The following is a 27840-nucleotide window of genomic DNA, read 5'->3' on the forward strand; positions in this document are numbered from 1 at the left end:
TAAAGGTCAATGGTTGCAAACAAATTATATGGGCTGAATTTAAACAAATAAAGTTAGTAATATAAATAAAATAAAGTTAACATTACTAAATTTAATTTGTTTTGGATAAATTCTGCCCATATAAATTGTTTGCAACCACTTCCCTTTAAGTAAATCCAATGAATCATTTATTTTCAGTGTACTCCACATCAGTTTACATTGAATTACAGGCATCTGTCCAATGAAAATGCTTTGCTATGACATCAAACTTCCTGGTCTGCTTGTCATTACACACACTGCACACTACACTACAAGCGTCTCTTTAACGGGAAGCCGAGTCACTGCGCCGGCTGTTACCGTGGTGATGCAGCAGTGATGCCGCATGGCTGACGCAGAATCCCAGCGCAGATAAAAGAAAAAAGCTCCCATACACAGCCAGAGAGTTCAAGCATGAGAACCCCCACACAAAAGGCTCGCTGTTCAAAAACAACAAGTTGATCCAGCGAGAATACAATGCAACTTGCTGAAACTTTGCATACCATTGCTTAAGATCCATAAATGCCCTAAAATCCCTGATCCGCATCAATCGCAGAAGGCAAATACCTTTAAGAGAGGTGATCTCATGCTGAATGGAGCGGGCTGTGTCCATATCACTGGATTGTGTGGTGCTGGTGTCCCTTGAGCGTGTGTGCATGTGCAAGGTCAGATTCTGAGCAGGCACACGGCTGCAAGACTTCAGGATTTAGTTGTGATCTGCTCTGGGCGAAGTCTGCAGTGCTGCTTGCTGACCGTGTGCTTTCTCTGTTTTGATCCTCTCTCACTCTCTCGCCCACTCACACTCACTCATTCCCTGTTCGCGGGGAAGCTGCGATGTGAAAAACGCACCCCTCCCTCACTTCTTCCTCCTTCTCCCGTCTTTCCTCCAGCCCATCCCGTCACATCCCATCCCCCGTGGGTCCCCCACTGGGTGTATGAGCCAATCGGAATGCAGGAAGAGGTGTTTTGAAGGTTGGAGAGAGAGATGTGGATAGTGTAAACTAACAAATGGAGGGTGGTTTTAAAAAGTAGAATGCAAAAAAAGAGGATAAGGATTAATATAGTGGTAGAAGCAAAACTAAGAATTTTCTTTTAAATTAAATTAATTAACATATTTTGTGATTCTCAAGTGTTTTCTTTTTATTTACGGTAGTGAATTGTCTTACGGGATGTTGATTTCTGCTCTGTCAACTTTTGATGTTAAGAATTCAACTCTACAGTTTAACAAAGTGACTTTTATTGACATTTTGGTAGCTTGAAATAATAGAATATAAGGGTCACACTTTACAATAAGGTTCATTAGTTAATGTTAATTATTGCATTTACTAACATGAACAAACAATGAACATTACATTTACTACAGTATTTGTTCATGTTAGTTAACGTTAGTTAATGAAAATACAGTTGTTCACTGTAAGTTCATGTTAACTTACGGTGCATTAACTAATGTTAACAAGCATGGACTTGGATGTTAATAATGCATTAGTAAATTATGATTAATAAATGCTGTTCAAGTGTTGTTCATGATTTGTTCATGTTAGTAAATGCATTAACTAATGAACCTTATTGTAAAGTGTTACCAATATAAGGCTAATAATTCTGACTTCAACTGTATATCTGTAAAAAACCAATGTTCTGTCAAGTTTCTAACAAGTTTATTATTTTTGTAGCATAACATACAACAGCAACCCAGACAATATATCACTTTAAACTATCTAAAATGTTGACAAAAGTTTTTTTTTTCCAAACTTTTACAGATTAAAAGTTGTAGGAAGAAATATCAAGGTCCCAAAATGCAATTCAAAAGCATAAATAAACGAGGAAAAATAAAAACATGAATCCCAAAATACGGAAAACTGCTAATTTGCGGCTATTTTTTAACAGTGTGGGGACTTTGGTTGGGCTTCCCTGTAATTTATCTAACCACTTAATTTTTTTTAGCTCAGCATTTAGCATGATGACACCAAATGCTTTCAATAAAAGTAATTTACAACCTGTCAGGTTTTGCTAAATGCCACCACAAATTCTTATTGATGGCTGCATGTTTTTTGATCGTATGGTCTAATTTAATACAGTTGTTGCTGTGTGCGATGAAAACAAGCTAAAAATGAACAAAAAGGAACCCTCCTTTAAATCTGCGGTGTTGGGTTTTTAAAGGGATGATTCAACTAAAAAGGACATTCTGTCATCATTTACTCACCCTTCACGTGTTTAAAACATATCTGAGTTTCTTTTCATCTGTCGAACTCAAATTATTATATATTGAAAAATGCTGGTAGCTGACACCATTGACTTCTGTAGTTTTTCGTTTTTTCTGTTACGGAAATCGATGGGTACCAGCAAAAATATAGTAGCACAGTGGTCCCTCACCTGTGGTTCACCTTTCGCGGTCTCACAGTTACGTGGATTTTTTTGTGCAATCTGACATGCTATTTCTTTTTACAGCGCAATGTGTTCTGTGTGCCGTGTCTCCTGTTCAGTATACAGAATGCTTTCAGCTTGCCAAATTGACATAAATCTTTGATCGCTAGCAGTGTGACTCTGAAGTGCTGTACTGTATGTTTGCAAGTTTTCTCCCTAACAAACCCCATAATGTCGATGAAACATTCTGCATCAACAAAGGCACATGCAGTAGCACCCAAAAGGTAGAGGAAGATGCTAACCATCGCACAAAAAGTTGGACTTCTAGACATGCTGAAGGAAAGTAGAAGTTACGCGAGTGTTTAAAGTGTAAAATGTTAATGCCTATCTGAGAAAATAGTATAGTGAGGGGTTTTGCAGCTTTAAAACATCCATAATAATTGTAAAAAATAAAGCGGACTACTTCGTGGATATAACCTGTTGCGGGCTATTTTTAGAACGTAACTCCCGCGATTATGAGGGACCACTGTACTCTTCAAAATACCTTATATTATAGTATATCTTCAAAATAACAGTATTCTTCAAAGTATCTTCCTTTGTGTTTAATAGAAGAAAGAAAGTCATAAAGGTTTAAAACCACATGAGGGAGAATAAATGATGAAGCAATTTGAATTCTCTTTAACATATTCCGATAATAATACTTCTGTTTATATCTAAATGGCCCATTAGACAGATACTCAAAAATGTTAAAAGTGTTACAAACAAAGCAAAATACAAACTAGAAAACAAAATATCATCTCAAAACATAAAACGCGTAGTAAAAGCTAAACGCACAAAACAAAGAATCGAAAACACAAAAGAAAACCAAAGAAGAAAACAAAAACTAAAATAAAATGTGTTATTCAAAAAAAGCTTATGTGTTTTCACTGGCTCCTGAAAGCCTGTGAAAACAAGATTATGTGAATGATTAAATCAATGATTACCTAATCAGTTGTCGTCTATTACCAATATATTGCCCTTTTAAGTGTAAATGGTTTATAAATAAGGGATAATCAATGGATTTAAAGATTTGACGCAGTGGCAAAGAACCACCAAATTTGACTGAAACTACCTATGCATTATACGATTTGATTGCACACCTCCCAGCCAATCAGAATCAAGAATTTCAGCTGACCATAAAGGTATTAAAATGTGTTAATAACAGCTCATTAACATATGATCTGACCAAGTTACGGCAGACAGTCTCTAAACAGATTTTCACGTTTATTTATGTCAGTCAGCTCAAAAAATAGGTTTGTATATGTTTACATACACACAAACGATGAGCTACAATATAACGCAAGCTTTCCAAACATTACACCACAATGATAATTAACAACAACATTACAAACACTCTAAAAGAAAATGTCGGGTCAAGTATGGACAAACCAAACGGGTTACATTTTTAAATGAAATTTTATATAAAGGTACAATATAAAGGTACAATTCTCGCTATTAACTAAGACTTTTAGCTCAATAAACTACCAATTTACTGCTTATTAACAATTATTAAAGTACACATGAAATCAAAACTAACCATATTGATTTTGTTAGCTCACATTGCTAGTTTCGTGGTGAAAAATTCATCTGTGGATGTCATTCATCTGTGGAAAAAAATGTTTGCCCATGGAATCTAAAATTGAAATATGAACATGCACGTCCTGTTTTTTCTCAGATTGCGTATGCCTGAGGTATTGGGCGTGGTTAACATCCTTAACCACGCCCCCTCCAACTGTCAGTTTTGACAGCGCTATGACAACAAACAAAAATGGTGAGGAGAGGTCTGTTAGGATGTAATAACTCTCACGAAACCCTTTCCCAAGCTTTCTGAATGAAATGCCTACTTTACTACATCCAATCACCTCGCAGTAGAAAAAAACAAGCCACGCCCACTGTTTTCTTATTTAATATACCGTTTCTCTATAAACTGCATCACTATACACACAAAAAAAAGGTTGCAGCTTCCAATTCATCCAGGCTTTAAGGTAGATGTTGGGTTGAGGTATTAAGTGATGTAGAATAAAATCATAATTTTAAATAAACTAGTAAACATCCAAAAATATAATTTAATAGGCAATAAGACAGTAGTTAATGGTGTTAATTGTTACTTAAACTAAAGAGTTACCTACATTTTTAACCCAATGATTTTATTTGTCCATTTTTGACCTAGCATTTTTTTATAGTATGCTCTTTTTTTCATAATAAAGGAATAAAGCAAGCATAATTCAGCACATCTATAGTGACTCGGCAAAGACTGTTACTGTACTTCCAGCACAGAAAAGTCTAGTCGACAGTTATGGAGATTAAAACACAACTATTCACATCATCATTGGCACCCAATCTACTTCTCTCCCAAAACATTGTTTGATTTTGCATTGAGGCTGTGTTGTTGTAATAAGCGATGTGTTTGCACAATCGAAGCCAGGACACGGGCTCCTCTCGTGGCTAAAACACACACAAACAGAGAAAAGCCCCATGCAGACTAGATGACACAGCAGTTTGGGAGCAGAGTCTGGCCTGCTGCTGGAGCTCCTGCGATTGCTCTCTCTCTCTCGATCACTCTCACATACACACACACTCGTTATTCTATCTATGCCTTTTTTTCACTTCCCTTCTTCTGTGAGTCTGTCATTGCCATAAGGCAGAGGTTCAATGAGTTCAAGCTTGAATTATTTAGCTTGTTTTTATAGGATATGAAATTAAATCAAGATGCATCTAAATCTAATTTCCATTTTTAATGGAATATTTCTGTGTTTATTTGAAATGCTTTATCTGTGCACATATTTTTTATTCACATGGCCTTGTAATGTCTAATATAAAAGATTGTCCCTTCTAATTGCAAAAACATTGATGTTGTTTACAACATGAGGGCGGGACAATCTGTCACTCTATTGAATTTAATCAATATACAACACAACAATCCAATCAACAATCAATGGACAAAAGCAAACCCCACCATGTATTTTTCTTTTAGTTTTTTTTTTTTTTTTAACTTGAACCCTGTTTACACTTGTTATTAATAGTTTACACAAACATGAAAATTATCTCATAATTTACTCACCCTCAACCATTATATTAGGGGTGCGAATCTACGTATAAGGACTTTACAATCCGGTCTGATTCACAATCAAATTCCAAAATGATTTTTGATCTACATTTCTTCATATTTTTTCAACCAGAATAGCAGTTTAATTTTGTTTATTGATTAAAATGTAAGACCAGTGTTGGACACGTTCCTTTAAAAGAGTAATTAGTTATAATTACTAGTTACTTAATTATAAAAATATCTAATTACCAGGGAAAGTAACTATTGCTAAAAAATCTAATCTGTCAATTAACTATATATAAATACCATTGTACACTAATCTACACTATTTTAATGTTGCTGTAAAACAATGTGAGAGACAATATAGATATTATTTTGTTTAATTCTGTCTGAGCAATAAGGGTTTTGGGTGTAGAAAAATGTAATTTTATTTGCTTTGATGTCGTGGCTTCATCTCCTTCTTTGGTAGCAGAGCTCACGTTGTTCACATTCGAAGACGTGAGGTGCTTCATTAGATTAGAATTAACTTACTTGTTACTGACGTAGAGAGACTCGTTTTTCCCTGGGAATTTCGTACCATTGCGCAATAAATGAACATTCTTGCCTTTCACCTCAACGAGGGAAAAGTAGTGCTTTATATTTCCAGTTTGCAAGCGCTACCTTTGAACTTGTTGGATTTGCCATCGTTCTGACTCCTGGTCGTTGGTGTGTGCGACTGATTCAGCTTTCTCAATTATAGTAATGCGCATTTTATTGTTAGTAATGGTAACGGCGTTGTAACGGAGGAAACAGTAATTCATTTGAGTACTCATTACTGAAAAAAGTACCACCATTAGTAACGTTGTATATTTATATTCCAAGAACTGTCCTTTTTTTTAGGTTGTTTATAATGTTTATAATGTATTCATAAAATAAAATAAAATAAAATAAAATAAAATAAAATAAAATAAAATAAAATAAAATAAAATAAAATAAAATAAAATAAAATAAAATAAAATAAAATTAAATTAAATTAAATTAAATTACTCGGATTTGCAGTCTCTCTCTAGAGTCCTGGCCTGCTGCAGCTGCACTGCATTTGATCTGCTTCAATAGTTTGCTTAGATTGCAGAAAGTGGAGGAAAAAAATGTATTGGCCAAATCTGTGTGGTAGTGCTGAGAAAGAAGCCATTGCTTTGTTCTGATCAATACTGCATTAGAGCAGGTGCTAAATAACTACTGCACAGCTCTCTGTAATACATGATTCTGATCGGTCAGTTGCATCATTGATCACTCATATATTTTTAAGACTGCAATCAATGGCAACACACTTATGCTGCTTTCATGTCTCATATCACACAGTGAAAGTTAAAATAGCAAATCCAAGCCCATATTTTAATTAAAGCAATAATATCGAATTAACCACTGAAAGAACAACAAAGAGAGAAACGAACAGAAAATTGTATAATTTGATGACACAGCAGATTTTTCAGCATCATTAATCCAGTCTTCATCATAAATCACTCTAATCCCTTTTACTATTTTAATGTAATTTAATTTTTTTACCATAAATAAAACATTTTCCTCTGTATCTTCTGGAAGAATGGACACATTTATGTTGACTTTGTCTTGTTCTTCATGGGTTTTAGTCCAACATTTTTAAATTGTTTTCCAATGCTTACAAAATCAATTTCCAACCTGACCACAGTTTGGCTATTTTTTGATATTCTAATATAATGGCCCTCACCCTTTAACTCAACAGCAAGCCCTGATGGTTGGCATGATTTCAGCCAAAAGATTTTATTTTATTGGAAATGTCCAAATGCTCACTGTTATCAAAGACATGCTTTATGTCATTCAAATGGAACAGCTGCATCTTGAAATTTCAGAGAAATTGGGGACTCATCCTGAGACTCTTGGAAATCTAGCATTTTAAGTTTTTAAATCCTCACTTTTATTTCTTACTAATACATTAATGTCACCTGCTTTTTAAAACAAGTGTAGGTATTGTCATTTCTCGTAATTTCAAAAGTAAAAAAAATCAATAAATAAATAATAATAAAAAAAAAAAAATATATATATATATATAATTAAAAAAATCAATAATCTGGTTAACAGTGAGTAACCTCAAAACGGTTAATAACTGTAAATTGACTTTACCAGAATTACCTGAACGATGCTTAATTTTTATGCATTTTTGTTGAAAATGTTATTGCTCTTTTTAATTGTTTTTTTTTTTCTCATCAGTGATGCACATTAGAGTTTCATGTAGCATCTAGGCCTCTATCATACACCTGGTGCAATAAGGCGCAAGACCAGATTGCCCCGATGTGTTGCTATTTTCAGACCAACGCAACTCTAATTTTCCCATTTTCCATCAAGTTGTTTAAATAGCTATTTCATTATTTTCATTTTCATTGGAACTCTTGACACAGATATATTTCTTATGAAACACAGCAGAGAAACAATCACCCTATCCTTCACCAATAACCAATCTAAAGTTTGATGCATTTTCATAATATTAAATCTTCTATTGCAGTGTAAAATCAGTCGTGCCGCTCTATTCTGGACTAACTGTAATTTATCTAAGTCTTTACTTGCACTCAACCATGCCACTGGACAGTAATCTAGATAAGAAAGAACAATTGCCTGAACAATTTGAAAGATACAGTACTGTGGTAAAAATTGTACACATCTCTTATTAATAGAGATGTGTACGTTCCCATAACTATTACCATTTTATTGATCTGTTTTGACCACTTTAACCTACTATCAAGAAGAACTCCAAGAAGCCTAATTTCTTCTACCTGTTCAATAGGCACACTCATTACAGACAAATTTAACTGTGCTTTACATTTACATTGAAAGTTGGATCCAAACACAATCCTTTTGGTTTTTGTCAAATTTAAAACCATCTTATTATTCTGTACCCACTTTACCACTAATTTTAACTCCTCATATAAATCAGCAGATAATTTTTTAATCGATGCCGCTGGTAGATATAATGTTGTATCATCTGCATACATGACTGCCCTTGCATGCTTTAGAACCAAAGGAAGGTCATTGGTAAAAATATGGGGCATAGGACTTGTGTTTGGATATAACTCATTTTTTTTGACCACACTTCGTTATTATTGCTCATTTATTTGTTTGCTGAAAATTAAAACTGAATTTAGAAATAGTTTTGAAACAAATCTTTGTACTTAACAAACAAAATTAATTATGTAGGCTAATGGTTGCCCATACAACATGTTTCCATATCCATGAAAGAGAGAAAGAGAAAGTGAAAGTAAAGGCAGAATGGAGGGGGCTTGTTCTTTATCATCGCGCTGCAGATGGTCTGTTTAACTGTTTTCTCTCTAGTGAAGCGTTCAGTTTTTCCACTTACAAAGTCCACCATATAAATAGCAAATGTGCCATGGCGTGACGCAACTGACTCTTAAAGAAAAGGGAGATGAGACTCTGATTGGTTTATTCTTAAAACACATCCATAACTCATTAAGAGAATAAGCACAACCCAGTTAGACCATGTGCCACGGCGCAGAGTGTATTTTTTGCACCATGCACTTTAGACGTTGTGCCTAGATTGTTGAAATAGAGCCTATAATGTTGATAAATAATGTTTATTGCATTATTTTAATTTTATGTGTTTATGTGTTTAGTAGTTGTGTGTTTCTCTGCTCCCGGGGAAATACATTTGGGATGAGCTTTTGTTTGACATTCTCATCATCACCTGTTTATGGTTGTGCTTTTGTGTGTTTAACAAAAGATATGATGTGTTGATGATGTTTGTATCTGCCAGATATGTATTGATCTGCCAGTTTTTCCACAGTAAATATTAAAAGTGGATGCCTAATATATTGTAAATGCTGCCTATATTATTTGTTTAAAGAGACAATCCCTTTATTTTTTTATTGTTAATTCTGTTTCAGTTCATATTTGTTTCTTTATTAATATAATCTTTGAGTTATTGGCATCAAAGTTTAAAAATCTTTATATTTATATATATATATATATACATTCACACACACATGCATACATACATATTACATATACATACATACAGTATATGATGTGTGATAATATAGCCAAACACTGAATGAATTTTTTTCTCCAGTTAGTGTTTTGACCTAGGTCTTTATTTTTTTTGTCACCTCACAAAAGCTTGCAGAATTCAGCAACTTGCATGGACTTGTTTACTCTTTGACATGCTGATCAGTCATGCTGTCTCTGTCTGACCATCCGCACAGTGGCAGGAGACTGTTAGAATGGTCCCCATAGATACATGTCAGACAGCAAACTGTCAACACACACAAATATTACAACTTTCCAGCTCACTCTTGTCTTCTCATGAAGCAGCCAGTGCTGTCTAATAGTCTGAAGCTTTCCTTAAAGGTCCTGTGAAGTGCTTTGACGTGCTTTTTTAATTGATGTTTCTCTATTTGTCCATGCCGTATTTCATACATCCATCAATCTATCATCATTTCATCCATCCTCTTATCTATCTGCTCATCATCTATCATACTATTCATTTCTCCATCAGTCCATCTTTACATTCTTCTTTAAACCATATATCCATCCATCCATTAAATCTAACTAACCAACCATGCATCTTTCTGTAAATCATCTTTCATCCTTCTATCCATCAATCACATCCATCCATCGTTTTTTCCTTCTATCAAATGTTCTGTAGACCTAAATGTTGTTCTATCCATCCATCTAATCATCCATGAAGCTTTCTGTAAATCATTCTTTATGCTTCTACCCATCAATCCCATCCAGGCATCGTTCTTTTCATCTATGAAATGTTCTATAGACCTTTATGTTGTTCCATCCATCCATCCAACCATTGTTTTTTCCATATATCAAGTATTCTATAGACCTATATGCCATTCTATTAATCCAAAAACCCCTTTATCTTTCTATTTGGGCATATGTCCCATCCATCCAACCATCTACCATTCTATTTATTATTCCATCCATCCATCCATCCATCCATCCTTATATCCGTCCAATTCATCTAATCATTATTGCATCCTTCTGTAAATCTTTAATTGAATAATTCATCCTTTCATCCATTAATCCATCCATTGTTCTTTTCATCTATCAAATGTTCTATAGACCTATATGCTGTTCAATTAATCTATAAAACCCTTTATCTTTTTATTTGGGCATATGTTCCATCCATCCAACCATCTAGCATCCCATTCCTTTTTCCATCCATCCCTCCATCCATCCATCAAATCTATCCATCATCTATTATTCCAGCCATTTATCCCTATCTATCCATCCATCATTATTAAATCTATGCATCTATCATTCTATCCATGTAAACTATTACTTCTTTGCAAAGAATTATTTTTCTGTTTACTCGTAAAAATAACACAACCCACATGATGTGGATGCAAGAAGTCATTGAGCCATCAGTCAAGCTGGATAAACACATAACCCAAACACTCCATTAAAGCTCATCAGTCAACTCTCACTGTTTAATTATGCGTTGACAGATGATAAATACCAGCTCAATGCCTTCCAAGAATCCCATCATACTTCTGTTTAACCTTTCATAAAACCCACCGCAAGACTTCATCTAATTTGGGCGTCAGTCGATCATTGTTGTGAGGTCTTTTGCAGATTCGTACAGGGTGATAATCGCATGCATATATTTTTCTTTCAATTTTACACTTGGCAAGTGACAGAACTGAAGTTAGGAGATAATCATTATTACTCAGTGTGGATATTGCTTTACAGTGTATTTTGTTATATATATATATATATATATATATATATATATATATATATATATATATATATATATATATATACACACACACACATACAGTAGGTGAGAGCTCAAAGTGACTATTACCGCCGGTCCTTATACCGCCACCGTTTGAAATAACTGCTGCTCTGTTTTTAGTGTAGGACCGCAGTTTGTGAAAAAGCCGCCAGGGGGCGCAAAGGGACGGGATGCGAACGGAAAGAAATAGCCTTTACAGCAGCTTTAAATATGCTACTGTGCTTGTAAATTATATTAAACAATAGGTCAAAGCATTATAAGTCCTTCATTAATCATTTAAAATTTGTTAACACACTTTATTGTAAACTTTTTAAGTGCAAAGAGGACTCGTTTTGGAATTGAAGAAATAAAAGACAACTAACATGACACACACATTCAATACAAATAAGTAGTCTTAAATAAATAAATAAAGCAGTCTTTTAGCCTGCTTTTAGTGTTTGCTGTTTTGATAGGACTAAGACAAGACTTTTTCATTTATGTTTTTATTTATGTTTTTATTTACATTTTCGTTGTTGATTATATTTTACTATCTTATTTTATGTCTGAATTATTGTACATAATAATAAACGAATAATGAAAATAAATTAATAATGAAAATATGCCTAAATAAATAATTTATTTAAAAATATTGCGGCGAAACACTGAGAAACGGTCAGGGGCATGGTCTAAAGAGCTTAAGTTGAATGCTGCTTCATCAAAAGCAAAAAAAATAAATTGACCTACCTTAAGCAGATCACTAAAAGTATAATAAAAGTTATTTTTTGCTCTCTCTCTCTCTCTCTCTCTCTCTCTCTCTCTCTCTCTCTCTCTCTCTCTCTCTCTCTCTCTCTCTCTCTCTCTCTCTCTATATATATATATATATATATATATATATATATATATACATATATATATATATATATATAATTATGTATTTATTTAATTATATATAATTATAAATATATTCTTAATAAACTTCCCAGCCACAAATATAAAAAAAACACAACTTGTATTAAAACTGGGCGAGGATTAGAAAGAATACGATGCTTGTTAGATAATTTAAAATGTTATTCCTCTTGTCCAATTTCTTTATGCACATTTTTTCACTCGCTACTCTGCCAGGAACTTCGCCGCTAGAGAGCACCTTCAAAAATCTCAATCTCATGGCTCATTCTTCACGAATATAGAATTAAAATAATGGCGCGTTTCATTGTGCATCCCGCGGGTGCAACCAACAAGAGTTGTGCATTTTAGTTTAACTTTTTGAGTGTTAAAAGCAGTTCGGTGTTAGTTTTTATTTAAATATATCAAGCCGAAACTAAACAGCGCATTCTCTCCGCCTCCTCGTTCATAACCAGCGGGACCGGGACAACTGCTGAAGAAGGCAATAGAGAAACTCCGTCATTCATCATAATCTTTCTTAGCTGATGTTTCGGAGTCGAAAGAATATATTAAAGAAAAATGTTCTTTTAACAGTCCCTATATATTTAATCTTTTTCTTTCTTTTTTTCCTGTCATTTCTCTTCAGCAAATTATATTTTTTAAAGCTGCTTGATTCTTTTAAAACCGAAAGCAGAGCCCGTCAATTGGTGTTTTTCCATAAGATACATTTATCCTACGATAATTTATCCTCTGATCCTTTTGCATAAAGGTTTAAAAAAAAAAAACAGGTCACTTAATTACTTTCGATGTGCTAAAATATTTGTTAAACGAATGTTATTTAAAAAAAGCATATGCACATATTACAATTGTAAAATAGTCTAAAATGCATGGTCTAATCAGAAATAAAGGAAATTAGTTATATTTAATGCATAAAATAGGCTAGCCTTTTTATAAATTGAGTTTAATTGATTTGAAACTTTTAATTGCATTTTAACGTCCTGTATAAATAATAAAAGTTGCATCAGATTGACGAAAAAACGAATATTAATACCTGCAAACAGGGCCACGGTTACTTTTTTTTCACTGACTGGCATGACTGGCAAACGCGTCAGAAAAAAAAAACTGCTGTTACATACATATACATACATACAGTATATAATGTGTGATAATATAGCCAAACACTGAATGATTTTTTTTCTCCAGTAGGTGTTTTGATCTGGGTCTATTATTTATATATATTGTTTTTTGTTTTTAATGGCCTTAATGATTAAATTGACCAAGTGCAGTCCTACTAGATGTATGTATATATATATATATATATATATATATATATATATATATATATATATATATATATATATATATGTATATATATATATATATATATATATATATATATATATATATATATATATACATACATACATCTACAACTAATCTGCAACTGCCTCTCTGGCTATACCACTAACTGTGCCCTCTCTCTCTCTCTCTCTCTCTCCCAAAAAAAAAAAAAAAAAAAAAAAAAAACATTTTTTACTAATGCTTTGCTTCTTAGACTTTACACACCTGAAACTTGTCTATAGCACTTGTTCACTGCTGCTCTTATAGTTGTGTAAATTGCTTCCTTGTCCTCATTTGTAAGTCGCTTTGGATAAAAGCGTCTGCTAAATGACTAAATGTAAATGTAATGTAAATGTACATCTAGTAGGACTGCACCATACTGGAAAAAATCTGCAATAATTGTGTTGAGTGCTGTGATAGTGAAATTTTTTGCGATATTTCTTTATATATTTATTTTCATAAGATATTTAAAATTATTTATTTATGTAAGGATCATAACAAAATAAATTCGTAATAATGGATCTTTTTCTGATCTAATACATTTTCTGATCTAAAAAACTGTCAAAATGCAAACATTCAAACACTAAAAATGAATGAAAACTTAGGCAGATATTCTGACTCTTATTGGCCATTGTTATTTTTCTCTCCACTCTTTACTTCCATCATTAATATATACTTTCAGCTCTAGGTTCACTTTCTAGCCAATAGACAGAATAGAGATAATAGAACCTTCTGAGTAGGTGGGTATTTTGGTCAAATTTGGAAAATCGTCAGTGCTGATAGCCTTGTGGGAAGTATGCAGACATTTAACAACATTGCGCTTCAGACATCCCGATGTTGGTGCAGAGTTTTAATTTTGGTGTATCACAAAAAAATACAAAACAACAACAGTAATTTATTGCACTTCTCTTCGATATGAATATTGAATTTACCATTATTATCGCGATAACAATAATTTTTTAAATATGTTGTGCAGCCCTAACATCCAGCTTAAAAATGCTTCAAATTCTGGAAAGATGTGAGAACATCATATCAAAGGACAAATGAAGAAAACTCTGAGGTTGACATGCTTGACATTACAAGGGTGATAAAAGGGAAATAACCCTTGAAACTGGCCAAGACCAATGCTTGGTTTAACAGTATGAATGGCACACTTCTCAAAACAATGCTTTACACATACACAACATGAGGAAAATAAAGCCAGACTACCATAATGTTATAACCTGCACAATCAGGAAACCACTGAATGTATTGACTCATGAAACTTTAGACCAGCTACTAAAGCTAAATCTCTGGAGAATCTCACCATAATGTCATATAACTTTTTGTTTTGTCTATACAGTTTGAGGATTAGAGTGCAAAACGTCCTTAACAATGGAACTACAAGAATTCTATAACTGTAAGAGTTCAAATAACTGAATTTTATTGTCATGTCATGTCATCATGTCATGTTATTAACATCCAAAGCTTCTCTAGAGATTTTATATTAATCCTTAAATGTCTGTCATCACATTTTGTGAAGTCTTGGTCAATTTAATCATTAAGGCCATTAAAAGTTAGAAATACACAGAACTCTTTTGTGTTTCACAATCAAAAAAAATTATAATAATAATCATAACAATGTTAGAATGAAATATACACACATCTAGGGAAAAATAGGGTACTATAATCATTTTAACAAAACTATTAAATTAAAAAATGTCAGATTGTCCACATTTTTTTTGGTTCAGAGCTGGAAGATAAGATAAACTGTTTTTTTGGGGATGGTCAGAAAATACCATTTCAAACACTCACAAACTCTCATACAAACTAGCTTTGCCAACTCATGCATTCACATCATCTTAGTCAATTTCCTTAGGTTTGTCTAGACAACCCAAACAGGAAAACTGCCTTCCACTATATTCCAACAATAACTAAAACATTCTATGACTCGACACAATAAAGTGACGTGTTGTTTCTGGCTCTCTTCTTGGTTCAAGTGCAGCATTACCAAATGAATAGGGAGTTTGTTGCACATATTCTGGTATCTAAGTGACAGAAATTCCACACCAACTAAGCAAATTGTTAACCTACTGACGATCAAGTCCCAGATAGTGGATTCATTCTTCCTGTGGTGCGAGTAATCAATCATGGTCATCGATCATTATCTTGAATGACCAAAAACTGGGTTCAGCTGGAAAAAGTAGAGAAAAGAGCTGGTAATAATATTATTGATTTGAATGACAAGTTTTGAATTTCATCTGGATTTCCGGTCATATAAATAACAACTGTAATTCACCATGTCCTAACTATACGCAATAAAAGCTATGTTTTCCATGTTAAAACTAGTTTTTGTCCTAACCTAACCTAAAAGCGAAATTTCTATTTTAGAAATGGTTTCTATTTTCCGCAATGCTGCAATTTCCACAGTTTCCGCAATTCCTCAGGTATAGATTATGTGCTTAATTCAGTGTTAAATGCTACCAATGTGAGTTTGAATATCATTATATGTGACATTTATTGCCATACTACTGAAAGCAGCAGCAGATTGAAAATAAAATAAATAGCAAACGGTTTGAAAAAGCCAGTGTGTGAGTCAGTCACTCTAACCACATCAGTCACTGATGTCGCCTATGTACTTTTCTGTCGCATGTACTTTTAATACTGTTAAATATGTACTAATTAGATAATATCCAACCAATTTGTTGGAGTGTATCAGTATATCCTGATATTTAAATGAATGACTGGTATTTAAATGTATCTGTGACATCGCTTTAGGTGCAGACAGACAAATTGCTTGTTGCTGGAATCTTGTCGCATTGCGTGTTGTTAGGACACTGTTGTTAAAGTGTATATTTTGATCAGTTTGTGGGTCATATTGGCCATATTGTCCAAGACATTAAAACTTAATGTAAAAGTTCTGACATTAAAGTTTGTGTTATGGGTAAAAAAAAAATATTAACAAGACACATTATAAAAGTTAGTTTTCTGGCTTTATCTTGACAATCCACCTGTGCTGTGGAACACTCTTCTCTCCATATCCATGTAGAAATATATACTTTTACATAGGACTGCAGAAAATTGAAAAAACTAACATTGCGATATATTGTTTTTCTGCAATATATATTGTGATATGAATATAATTTTACAAGATGGCTCTATTTTGATAGAAGTCATAATTTTCCATTAAATTAAGATTTGTAGGGCATAAAAAAATCTAAGTTATCCAAATATACAGTTGATGTCAGAATTATTAGCCCCTCTTTGATTTTTTTTTCTTTTTTAGATATTTCCCAAATGATGTTTAACAGAGCAAGGAAATTTTCACAGTATGTCTGATAATATTTTTTCTTCTGGAGAAAGTCTTACTTGTTTTATTTCGGCTAGAATAAAAGCAGTTTTTAATTTTTTAACACCATTTTAAGGACAAAATTGTTAGCCCCTTTAAGCTTTATATTTTTTCGATAGTCTACAGAACAAACCATTGTTATACAATGACTTGCCTAATTACCCTAACCTGCCTAGTTAACCTAATTAACCTAATTTAGCCTTTGAATGTCTCTTTAAGCTGTATAGCAGTGTCTTGAAAAATATCTAGTCAAATATTATTTACTGTCATCATATCACAGATAAAATAAATCAGTTATTAGAAATGAGTTATTAAAACTATTATGTTTAGAAATGTGCTGAATTAGATCTTCTCTCTCTTAAACAGGAATTGGGAAAAAAAACGGGGGTTAATAATTCAGGAGGGCTAATAATTCTGACTTCAACTGTATATATATTGTTAAATTTAACAAATTAAAGCACAGATGAAAACAACAGAACAAAGATAACAATGAAACAAGCAGAACGTAATGAATTTCTGGGGTATTGAAATGCAGAAATTCAATAATCAAATGGAAAATAAGCATGTAGTCCTCATTGTATACATAACAAAACAATTCATCCTTGTTAAAGTGACAAACTTTATAATTTCTTGTGTAATTACTAGATTTCTTTTGGTTGAAATCTTACAGCCACATGCTTTAAAACAAATCCAAATAAACATATTTCACACTACAGAGTTTTAACTTTGCTATGACTCCACAAATCACATCTATTTTTTACTTATTTATACCCCCAACTTCATATTGCAGGTCCAGCGATGTGACTACTGCACATTGCAGTATCGATGATGAAACAATATATTGTGCAGCCCTACTTTTACATTTAGTTACTTAGACTTCTCATATCATCTATATACAGTACTGCTAACCTCCGATGATTTGAAGTACTTTTTTAACATAACTTGCAAGGCGCTTTGGATAAAATCATCTGATTAATGAGTAAATGTAAAATAGAAACTTATATGTGGCTTTGGAAACTGATTGTTACTTTGTTCATTGTTTTAGCACCTTATTCAGGAAAGACGTCATGCCAATAAAACAACCAAAAAAGCTATTTGTGCATACAGTACAATATTATACAAAATCCACAACATAAAACATGTCTCTCAGCCTCCTCCTTTTCACCCTTTGTCTCCAAAAAACACATTTTTGCAGTGTTTTAATAATACTCCCTTTCTATTCCAGTTGGGAACACCATAACTTCCATTACCCAAACTTTCCCTCTTTAAGACGCAGATGCAGGCCTGAGACAGGAAAATAGCTTTCCCTGCAGTCCCACTTTCTCATTTTCATTTTCCGTTTTCAGTTATTGGCTGGTTTAAAGTCAATAGTCGGTTGTGTGCTGAAGGAATTTGTCCATCATTTATGTGAATATGTGAATGCTGATACAAATGTGTAGGATGGACTTTCTTCTATGAAACAAAAAAGCATCTATATAAAACTGTTTTATCAACACAATGAGACCAACACTTATTGTTTAAATTATTAGATATTTTCCAAAATTTAATAAAAAAAGTTGTATATAAAATAAAATAAATAAATAAATGTCAAGACTTTTAAAATTATTTAAAGTAAAACGCTACGGTTACCAAAGTAACCCTTCGTTCCCCGAGGGGGGGAACGGAAATGCTATGTGGAAACTTCCACTATGGGGATTTCATCAGAATCCAATCATCTGAAAGAGTATAAAAACGGGCCAATGAAATGCCAATGAGTTGGCAGCGTCAGCGTGCACAGCTGGCGTCAATGACAATCAGTCATGCTATAAAGACGCAGCCAGTGCCATGCTCGACATCCTTTTCTAGCTGAAGAGACTTTCACGCTCAACAGCTAAGGGACAATCGTTGTGGCGAAGGAACATAGCATTTCCGTTCCCCCCCTCGGGGAACGAAGGGTTACTTTAGTAACCGTAGCCTTCCCCTTCGGATGGGGAACTCCAATGCTATGTGGAAACTTCCACTATGGGGAAATCTATGGAAAACGCCACAACGAAAGAACCTTACTGCGTCCCTGGCGAAGGGTGTGCCACGCAGTAGAGCGAGCGCACCTACAACGCCCCGAGACACAGTCTTCCAACGTGTCCCCTGGCCCTCACTTACCTGTTCAGAACAGTTATGTTTTTCGGGGAGTCGCAATAACCCAGTAAAATAGGTTTTGATACGACAGTACGTTGTTAAAGCGTTCAGTCCCGATAGAGAGGACGCTGCGGAGCTCACCTGTTACCCAGAGGGGAGACCTGGTGACAACCTATGGACTAGCCCAGAGATGGGGAGTCCTTGCATAAGGATGGTTAGCGGGGAGGGAAGACACGAGCCTGCCCTAGAAGGGGGGACTATACCGTGGCTGAGTGAACGTATGGGATCGCCAGCGGGGATCACACATAGCAGGCACCTATACCCAGAATGCGGGCTGACCAGCGGGCATGCCTACAACGTAACGGGCCAACACCTGACTCCTCCGCTGAGTCAGGTGCTGGGGGCCTTGGAGGAACTCTGCAGGGTTCGCCAAAGAAATGGGGAACTAAACTGCCAAAGCTGAAAAAGCGCACGTATCTCCGGGTTAGGGAGAGTGGCGCAGCAAGCGTGTTTCGACACCTCAACCGAATCGTTTCCTCAATCACCAAGGGTTGCCTAATACCCTTGAGGAAACCGGCTCCACTCGCAGATTGTAACCTTGCAAATGTATTGTGTGTCACCCAACCCGTAGCTCTACAAATGTCTGTCAGAGAGGCGCCGCGTGCTAACGCCCAGGAGGATGCGATGCTCCGTAATGGAGTGCGCTCTCACCCCCGGGGGACACGGCTCACCCTGGCCCAAAGGCGAGGGAGATGGCATCCACTACCCAGTGGGCCAACCTCTGTTTAGATACGGCACTTCCCATCTGCCGACCACTGTAATGGACAAAGAGCTGGTCAGAGGATCTAAGGCTCTGAGTGTGGTCCCCATATATTCGCAAAGCGCGAACAGGACACAACAATGAAAGGGCTGGGTCTGCCTCCTCCGCGGGCAACGCTTGCAGGCTCACTACCTGATTGTTAAACGGCGTGGTAGGAACCTTGGGCACATAGCCGGGCCGGGGTCTCAGGACAACGTGAGAGTAGGCCGGCCCGAATTCTAGGCACAAGTCACTGACCGAAAATGCCTCCAGGTACCTAACCCTCTTAACCGATGCCAACACGACCAGCAGAGCTGTCTTCAAGGACAGAAATCTCAAGGATACTGTCGAGTGGTTCGAAGGGATCCCCACGTAGGCTCGTAGCACTACCGCGAGATCTCAAGAGGGTATGAGAGGGGGGTGGAGAAAACATCCGCCTCGCACCTCTGAGGAACTGGATGATGAGGTTATGCCTCCCCACGGTGCCGCCATCCACGCATCATGATGAGCGGAGATGGTGGCCACGTAAACCCTCAGTGTGGAGCGCGACAGCCTTCGCTCCACCTGTCCTGAAGGAAAGAAAGCACAACACTGATCTGGCAAGATCGGGGGTCTTCTCGGCGAGAAGCGCACCACTCAGTGAATAGACTCCACTCCAGGGCGTAGGCATGCCTCGTAGAGGGTGCACTAGCCTGAGTGATGGTATTAACCACCGCCACCGGTAGGTTACCTAAGTCTTCCTTGTCGCGTCTTATGGACCCCACGTGGAGGTTCCACAGAACTAAGCGAGGGTGCCAGATGGTGCCCTGTCCCTGAGAGAGTAGGTCCTCTCTCAAAGGGACTCGCCAGGGGGGGCGTCGCGAGGAGGGAGAGTTCTGATATCCAGGTCCGGTTGGGCCAGGGGCGCAACTAGCAAGACCTGCCCCTCGTCCTCCCTGACCTTGCACAGAAACTGCGCGAGTAGGCTCACTGGGGGGAGTGCATACTTACGCATGACTTGGGGTGGAGTCGCCATTCTCCCGGGGAAGGAGCTGCCGTGAGAGCCTGTTGGCCGCACGGTTGAGCCCATCCGGGGTGTGAATAGCAAACAGCGACTTTAGCCGCGTATGACTCCAGAGGAGCAGACGGCGAGCGAGCTGAGACATGCAGCGGGAGCGTATACCCCCCATCCGGATGGAATACGCTACCGCGGCCATGCTGTCCGTCCTGACCAGCACTTGTTGCCCCCTCAGCACCGGTAAAAAGCGGCGCAGAGTGAGAAACACTGCCAACAGCTCTAGGCAGTTGATATGCCAATGCAGCTGGGTTCCCCTCCACAGGTCCGCAGCAGCATGCCCGCTACACATGGCCCCCCCACCCCATACTGGAGGCATCTGCCGAAACGACAGCCTGCCTGGACGCCTGACCTAGGGGCACACTGGCCCGTAGGAAGGAGGGGTCCTTTCCAGGGGGTGCGGGTGCGGTGACACAGCGCAGTGACAGTCACTCGGTGTGTGCCCGCGTGCCATGCGCGTCTGGGGACCCGATCGTGAAGCCAGTGCTGTAGTGGTCTCATATGGAGCAATCCGAGCGGCGTGGCCGCGGCTGCGGATGCCATATGCCCCAGGAGCCTCTGAAATAATTTCAGGGGGACCACTTTTTTTCCTGTCGAACTCTCTCAGACAGTTCAGCATTACCTCGGCCTCCATAGTGATCGAGTCCTGCTCCAACCCGAGAAAGGAGATGCTCTGCACGGGGGCGAGCTTGCTCTTTTCTCGGTTGACCTGAAACCCCAACGGGCGGAGGTGCCGGAGCACCTTGTCTCTGTGCATAATCAATTGCTCCCGAGAGTGGGCTAAAAATCAGCCAGTCATCAAAATAATTGAGCGTGCGGATGCCGGCGAGCCGAAGGGGCGCGAGGGCACCCTCCGCGAGCTTGGTGAAAACTCGCGGAGACAGAGAGAGCCCGAAGGGGAGGACCTTGTATTGCCACGCTCGACCTTCAAACGCAAACCGCAGAAACTGCCGGTGGCGTGGAAGTGTGGAGATATGAAAATACGCGTCCTTCAGATCTATCGCTGCAAACCAATCCTGAGGACGAACGCATCGCGTGATGCGCATCTGCGTAAGCATTCTGGAGCGCAGCCTGTGAAGGCAGCGGTTCAAAATGTGCAGATATAGGATTGGCCATAGCCCACCGCTCTTTTTTGGGCACGATGAAGTGCGGGCTGTGAAACCCGCGCTCCATCTCGGCTGGAGGGCCGGCTCGATTGCATCCTTCGCCAGGAGGACAGCAATCTCCTCTCGCAAGACAGGGGCGGACGCAGGAATGACCCTGGTCGCCCGTGAACCTGGGAGGCCGTTTCGCGAACTGAATCGCATAGCCGAGTCTGGTCGTATGGATGAGCCATTGCGATGGGCTGGCCCGCGCTAACCAGGCAGGCAGAGCCCCCGCAAATGGTCCCACCCACACGATTGCTGACGTGCCAGCGGCGGGGCAGCGTGGAGTGAGTGGGCTCATCCGGGGAGCGCTGGGGTCCCACAGGAGAGCAGGAGAGGAGATGTTCTCGTCTCGCACTCAAACTCCAGGAGAGGGACTGGGAGTGGAGAGAAAGGAGACCGTTCTCTCACGCTCCATGAGCCATTGGCGAAATGCACCGATCCTGCGAGCTGGAAGGCCCAGGCCCAGACTGGCAGTGTTCGGGCTGTCACATCCGGAGGAGGGGAAAAGTGCTCTTTCACTGAGGATTTTGATGGCGTTTTTTTTTTTTTTTTTTACGCCTTTAAATAATGTGCCCCGCCCTCCAGCGGGGAAAGAGCAAATTCCCTCCTCCCCAGATGGCCCGCCTCAGGGACGCTTCGCGGTCCGTTTTACCGAACTTAGCGGCGCCCTGGGCGGGGGACGCTGGTTGCCTGCGCGATGCTCGGCGCAGCCGTGTGGCCGGAGGCGCAGGCGGGGCGGCGAAGCAAAGCTGCGGGCGGGCGTCCTCGGCGAAAAAGCAGTGGATGTGGATGGCTCGGCGGGGGGGAGCGGTCATACAATCCCGCCGATAGAGACCTCGCCCATCGCCTCCGACTGCTCTATCACCGGCGTGAATTCCTGGGCGAATTCACCGCCAGTGTCGCCGAACAGGCCAGCCTGGGATATGGGTGAGTTAAGAAAGCGAACTTTGTCAACGTCACGCACATCACCAGGTTTAGCCTGAGGTGGCATTCCTGGATCACGGATGTGATCATCGTCCTTCCCAGGGCACACACAGCCGACTTTTTTTTTTTTTTTTTTGTGTAAGAGCATAGTCGGTTGCGGTGCGGAGCGCATGCTCAGTCCTGGGTTAGAACCATCCTCGCGCAGCCGGGCCAGCGCCTGCGCTTGGTAGCGCTGGTAGGTGGCCATAGCGTGCATGGTGAGGGGGAAGGCGCACGCAGCACACTGCGTGAGCCTACTGTGCCCATCCAGGAAGAAGGGGATGGGGAGGCTTAGAAGGTCTCGCCTTCATCCTCCACATCACACCCCTCTAATCGGTCCGGCCGCGGGGCTGGGGGATAAACCATCTCCAGAGCCACGGCCGAAGCAGCCTGGGGAAGCACAGCCGCAAAGTCTGCTTCTGGATTCGACGCCGCGCTCGAAGTCCCGGAGGGAGCGAGCGGGTTCGAATCCTCGTCAGACCTTGACAGCCCAACCTCCAAGGATGGTGAGGATGGAAGCGCACGCAGATCGGGCAAAAAAAAGTGCCCTCAGGACAGCGTGAGTTTACTGTGCACTTCCGGGAAGAAGGGGACGGGAGGCTTTGAAGGTCTTGCCTCCTTATATCCTCCACATACACCCATCTAGTCGGTCCGGCCGCGGGGCTGGGGGATAAACCATCACCAGACCCACGGCCGAAGCAGCCCGAGAAAGCACAGCCATCACGTCTGCTTTTTAGATGCTAACGCCGCGCTCTCCACCCCGGAGGGAGGGAGCGAGCGGGCTTGCATCCTCATCAGACAATGACAGCCCATCCTCCGATGCAGCGATGGACATCTGACCCCCGGTGTCATCAGGTGAGAGAGCGACCATCCAAGGACGGAGCGCTTCTCTTCACCTGAAGCTTGGATGGAGCGCGTGGAGGAGCGAGAGGTCCGCGGCCCGGGGGCGGCGGATTTACTCTCACTGAAACCCTCAGATCTGCCCGAGTGCCAACCGCAGTGCGGGGGACAACTGGGGTGGGTGGCTCTTTTGCAAGAGCGAGCCGCGATCTTAACTGCGCAACAGACATGACATCAGTGATGGCATGCACTGCCCGCGAGCACCGCATTAACATGCTGGACCCCCAGACATGAAACGCTGTGCTCGTGCCCATCATCCGGGGATAGGAAACCACCGCATCCAGAAAAAAATATCTGTAAATTCTGACATCATTAACCAGAAATGACCTCTAAACGGCTGCACTTGAATTTGTAAGCATAGTAGGGGTCGGGCTTTTTCTTGATGGTTTCACTTTTATGTAAAGCTTTAGCATTCATGCAGCTGCTTTTGTCCCAGAGACATCTAAAGGCAGACGAGCAAACCGCAGCTAAATGTTTATACATTTGACGACATTACAAATTCTTTGGATGGATAAGTATTGTGAACAACTTTGATGAAAACATATGGAGGATCACTGTCGCATGTCCAGATGTACATAATGTGTGTGTGTGCTGCCGCTCACTGGAGACCTTTTCACGTGTACACGCGTTAAGCAACTGAAGCAGAGCTTGAAGGTAAACAGACAGCGGTTTATCATAAGCATTTTATAGATAATTCTTTACACAGTTGCCATTAAAAAGAAACATATAAATGTTATCTGACTAACATCTAGCAGCTAAACTTGTCTGGGTAAATATTCAAAGGTTTTTATTTTCATAAACAGTACGGATGTGAATAAGTCTGAATGTTCTGATTGGCTGGAGTAGACATCTCACATTTGGAACGTGCTCTTTCCGGCAATTTTCCTTCTGCGTTCACACAGAGCAGCATTTCAGGAAATTACCGGTAATGTTACAACTTCTCTTTCTCGAAAGTTTTCAAAAAGGGCCTGTTCACACATGATCCCTTTTCTAATAATTGCTCAGAATTTTCCGGAAAGGTCTGTACTGTATGTGTGAAAGGGGCTAAAAACTAAATACAATTGTAAATTAAAAAAAAAAGTAATTTTAAAATAAAATGATTTGGGGAAAAATATAACTGAATTCTATAGAACACAAAAAAAATATTTTTTGTCCGTACATTGAAAGCCAAAAGGGACCAAAACAATGCTGGACCAAACTGACATTTGTTGTATAGATATTTTAATATTTAAAAAAAAAAAGTAAAATATATATTTTTTTTAAGTTTAGAAAAAACATGTTATTTATGTTATATATGGCAGGTCAGTGAAAAATTAACAGAACTGCACCTCACTAAAATCAAACTTTGTCAAAATATGTCATTCACCATAGAAGAAAAAACCCTCAAGACTTAAGAAATGTATTATAAGAAATGTACTAAACACAAAAAAAAAAGAATGGAAAAATGTAATTTGAAAAAAAAAAAAAAAACTGAATTCAGAAAAAAATACAACAAAAACCAAATAACAAAAAAAGTGAATAATAATACCAGTAACATATTAATATTAATAATAATAATAATAATAATAATAACAACAACAACAACAACAACAACAACAACAACAACAACAACAACAACAAAAATAATAATAATAATAAAATAACAATAATAATAATAATAATAATAATAATAATAATAACAATGATAATAATAATAATTATTATAATTATAATAATAATAATAATGTAGGGTGCTTTTAAAAGAATACCACAACTTTCGGGCTGATGTCACTCGAGTGTCTGAAGGGGGTCATAATGAACATCATTTTATACTGAAAAAACTTTGTTAAGTAGTCCTTCACATTGATTAATTACCCAAGGTTCCATCATGTTTCTTTGATTGAATACAGATTTTCAAAGTTGTGGTATTCTTTTTGAATCACCCTGTGAATAAAAAATAGAAAATAAAGAAATTAGAAATAGAAAATAAAGCTGAATTCATAGGGCCATATTTGATAGTGTCCATCAATCCACCAGTGCAAATGTGTCCACAGTTTACACATTGTGAATAGCATCACGTTGTGGAATAAGTTATGGAATACAGCTCATAAGCTCTCACATCAAGTTTCAGCACATCAAAAAAAATGGGAATACAGTATTCGGTTATAACACTAAAATAAGATCAATAGAGTATTGAATACATGATATGCTGTTATTTCCTGTAAACAGACTCATTCACATTTAAAGACTCTGCAACCTAGTCTGGGGTTTCTAAATATAAGGATCTGACTTATCCCAATACTATCCATGTATTTCACATGGGAATGCTTAATGACATGATTCATTATCACATTACAAAAAGTAATCCCTCAATTCCCATTGGCCAAGGCCTCATTAGGAGCTTCATTTGAGTCCTGAGCTTTACTCACGGGTGTATTTCTGTGCTAGTGGGTGCGCCTCAGGACATGCTTCCAGGAAATCCAATACTGAATGGATTAGTATTGTCACGATACTGGAATTTCTCATTTCGATACGATACCATTAACAAAATACAGACACTCGATACCATTTTTCGATACAACTGGGAAAAATCGACACAGTGTTAATTAAAACGACAATATTTGTGTACATGTCTTCATTTCTTTAATTGCCAGAGTTAAACTTCAAGCATGGATGAATAAATGAATGATTTGAATGAATGAATGAATGAATGAATGAATTGCTGTTTTCATTGTTTTGAAACATGCAGCATTTTATTCAATTTTACAATTCTTAATTCCAATCTTGGCATTAGAGAAGACACTTTAGCTTAAATCATGACTCCACTATACATACATTTTCCTTAAAGTGAAGTGACATAACAAATGTTTAATTTGAAAAGAAATGAACCCGTTGTCAATGTAATGTTAATGTAAAATAATGCAAAATTGCTTAATTGTGATATGGAACGTTTAATTTGGTTACTATTTGTTTTTTAACTTATTGTTAAACTTTTTAAACAGAGTTGACAATAACAGAGTTGGCATCAACCACGAAATGAGAGGATAAATAAACTCTGGATGAACAAACAAAGTGAAACTGTAGAGGAAACAATATTAAACGGTAATGCCTGTAACTGGCTCAGGCTTTCTGAATAATAATGTGGTGGATTTCAAATATTTCAGTGGTGATAATCTTAAAATAAGAATACTTTTGACAATGCCACAGTACAGTTACCCATCATATACTTCTGAAGAACATTAGCTCAAATCCAAATCAGTGTTATGAATAAGTGAGCATACATTTGTGCATACTCATGCATGTCTGTATGTCCATGACTGTGTATGCATTTTTTGAGCTACTATTTAAAACTGGGAGATCGTGTTGCTTAAACCTGATCCTGGTGGTGGGAGAAGGAGAGCTAGAGCTGCTCCATATGTGGAGCATCATCTAAAGGTAGCCAAGATTAAAGCAAGGAAGTGATTCAAATCAGAAACATGTGTTCGGCTCATTTCGAAACACAGACAGACTTTGTCAAAGCTTTCCAGGTGCTGTTTACATCATTGCACATCAGCTCCCAATGTGATCTGTGCTAATATAGAGAAATATTTTATTCAAAACTGAAAGGTTGGAGTTTTGCTATACAGATTCTATTATATACTGATATTGACAGAAAATATATAATACTAATAGTGACCCCAAAATTAGTTATATTTTATTGACTTAATTTTTCTTAGTTACATTTATGTTTCTAAGCAGGTTTATATATATATATATATATATATACTGTATACACATTTTTTGTCTCAATATTTTGTGTCTATCTTAATGATAATTTTACACAATTACCCATAATTCTCATAATTATTGTAATTTAGTTTCATCAATTTGATATTATTAAAATGATTAACCAAGTAATCATTAATTATTCAACAAAATAAAAGTTAGTGATACTTTATTTGTGAATAAACTATTTTATTCACAAAATTATCACTCAAAATGCTTAGTTACATAATCAAAATATATTTAATTGAATAATAATAACAATAATAATAATCATAATCCTTTTCATTCGATTATCTAAATCACTCCAGCCCCTTTTTGAAATGAATATTTTTGATTATGATATTTTG

The 27840-nt window shown here is 37.8% G+C and overlaps 1 protein-coding gene across 8 annotated transcripts in view; it reads right to left on the reverse strand.

The window, feature by feature from the left end:
* The window catches only part of pleca (plectin a), a 239793-nt gene that overhangs the window by 158082 nt on the left and 53871 nt on the right, over positions 1 to 27840 (reverse strand). For 2 of the 8 annotated variants that reach the window (XM_056479243.1, XM_056479241.1), the window contains exon 1: positions 583 to 757. The exons of the other annotated variants lie outside the window; for them this stretch is intronic. In XM_056479243.1, coding sequence (XP_056335218.1) covers positions 583 to 673 — 91 coding nt within the window. In that variant the 5' untranslated portion in view covers positions 674 to 757. Of the gene's footprint in view, positions 1 to 582; positions 758 to 27840 lie in introns of those variants that run through there. 8 annotated transcript variants of the gene reach the window in all.

The sequence above is a fragment of the Danio aesculapii genome, chromosome 19 (assembly GCF_903798145.1).
Source record: "Danio aesculapii chromosome 19, fDanAes4.1, whole genome shotgun sequence".
Classification (NCBI taxonomy): Eukaryota; Metazoa; Chordata; class Actinopteri; order Cypriniformes; family Danionidae; genus Danio; species Danio aesculapii.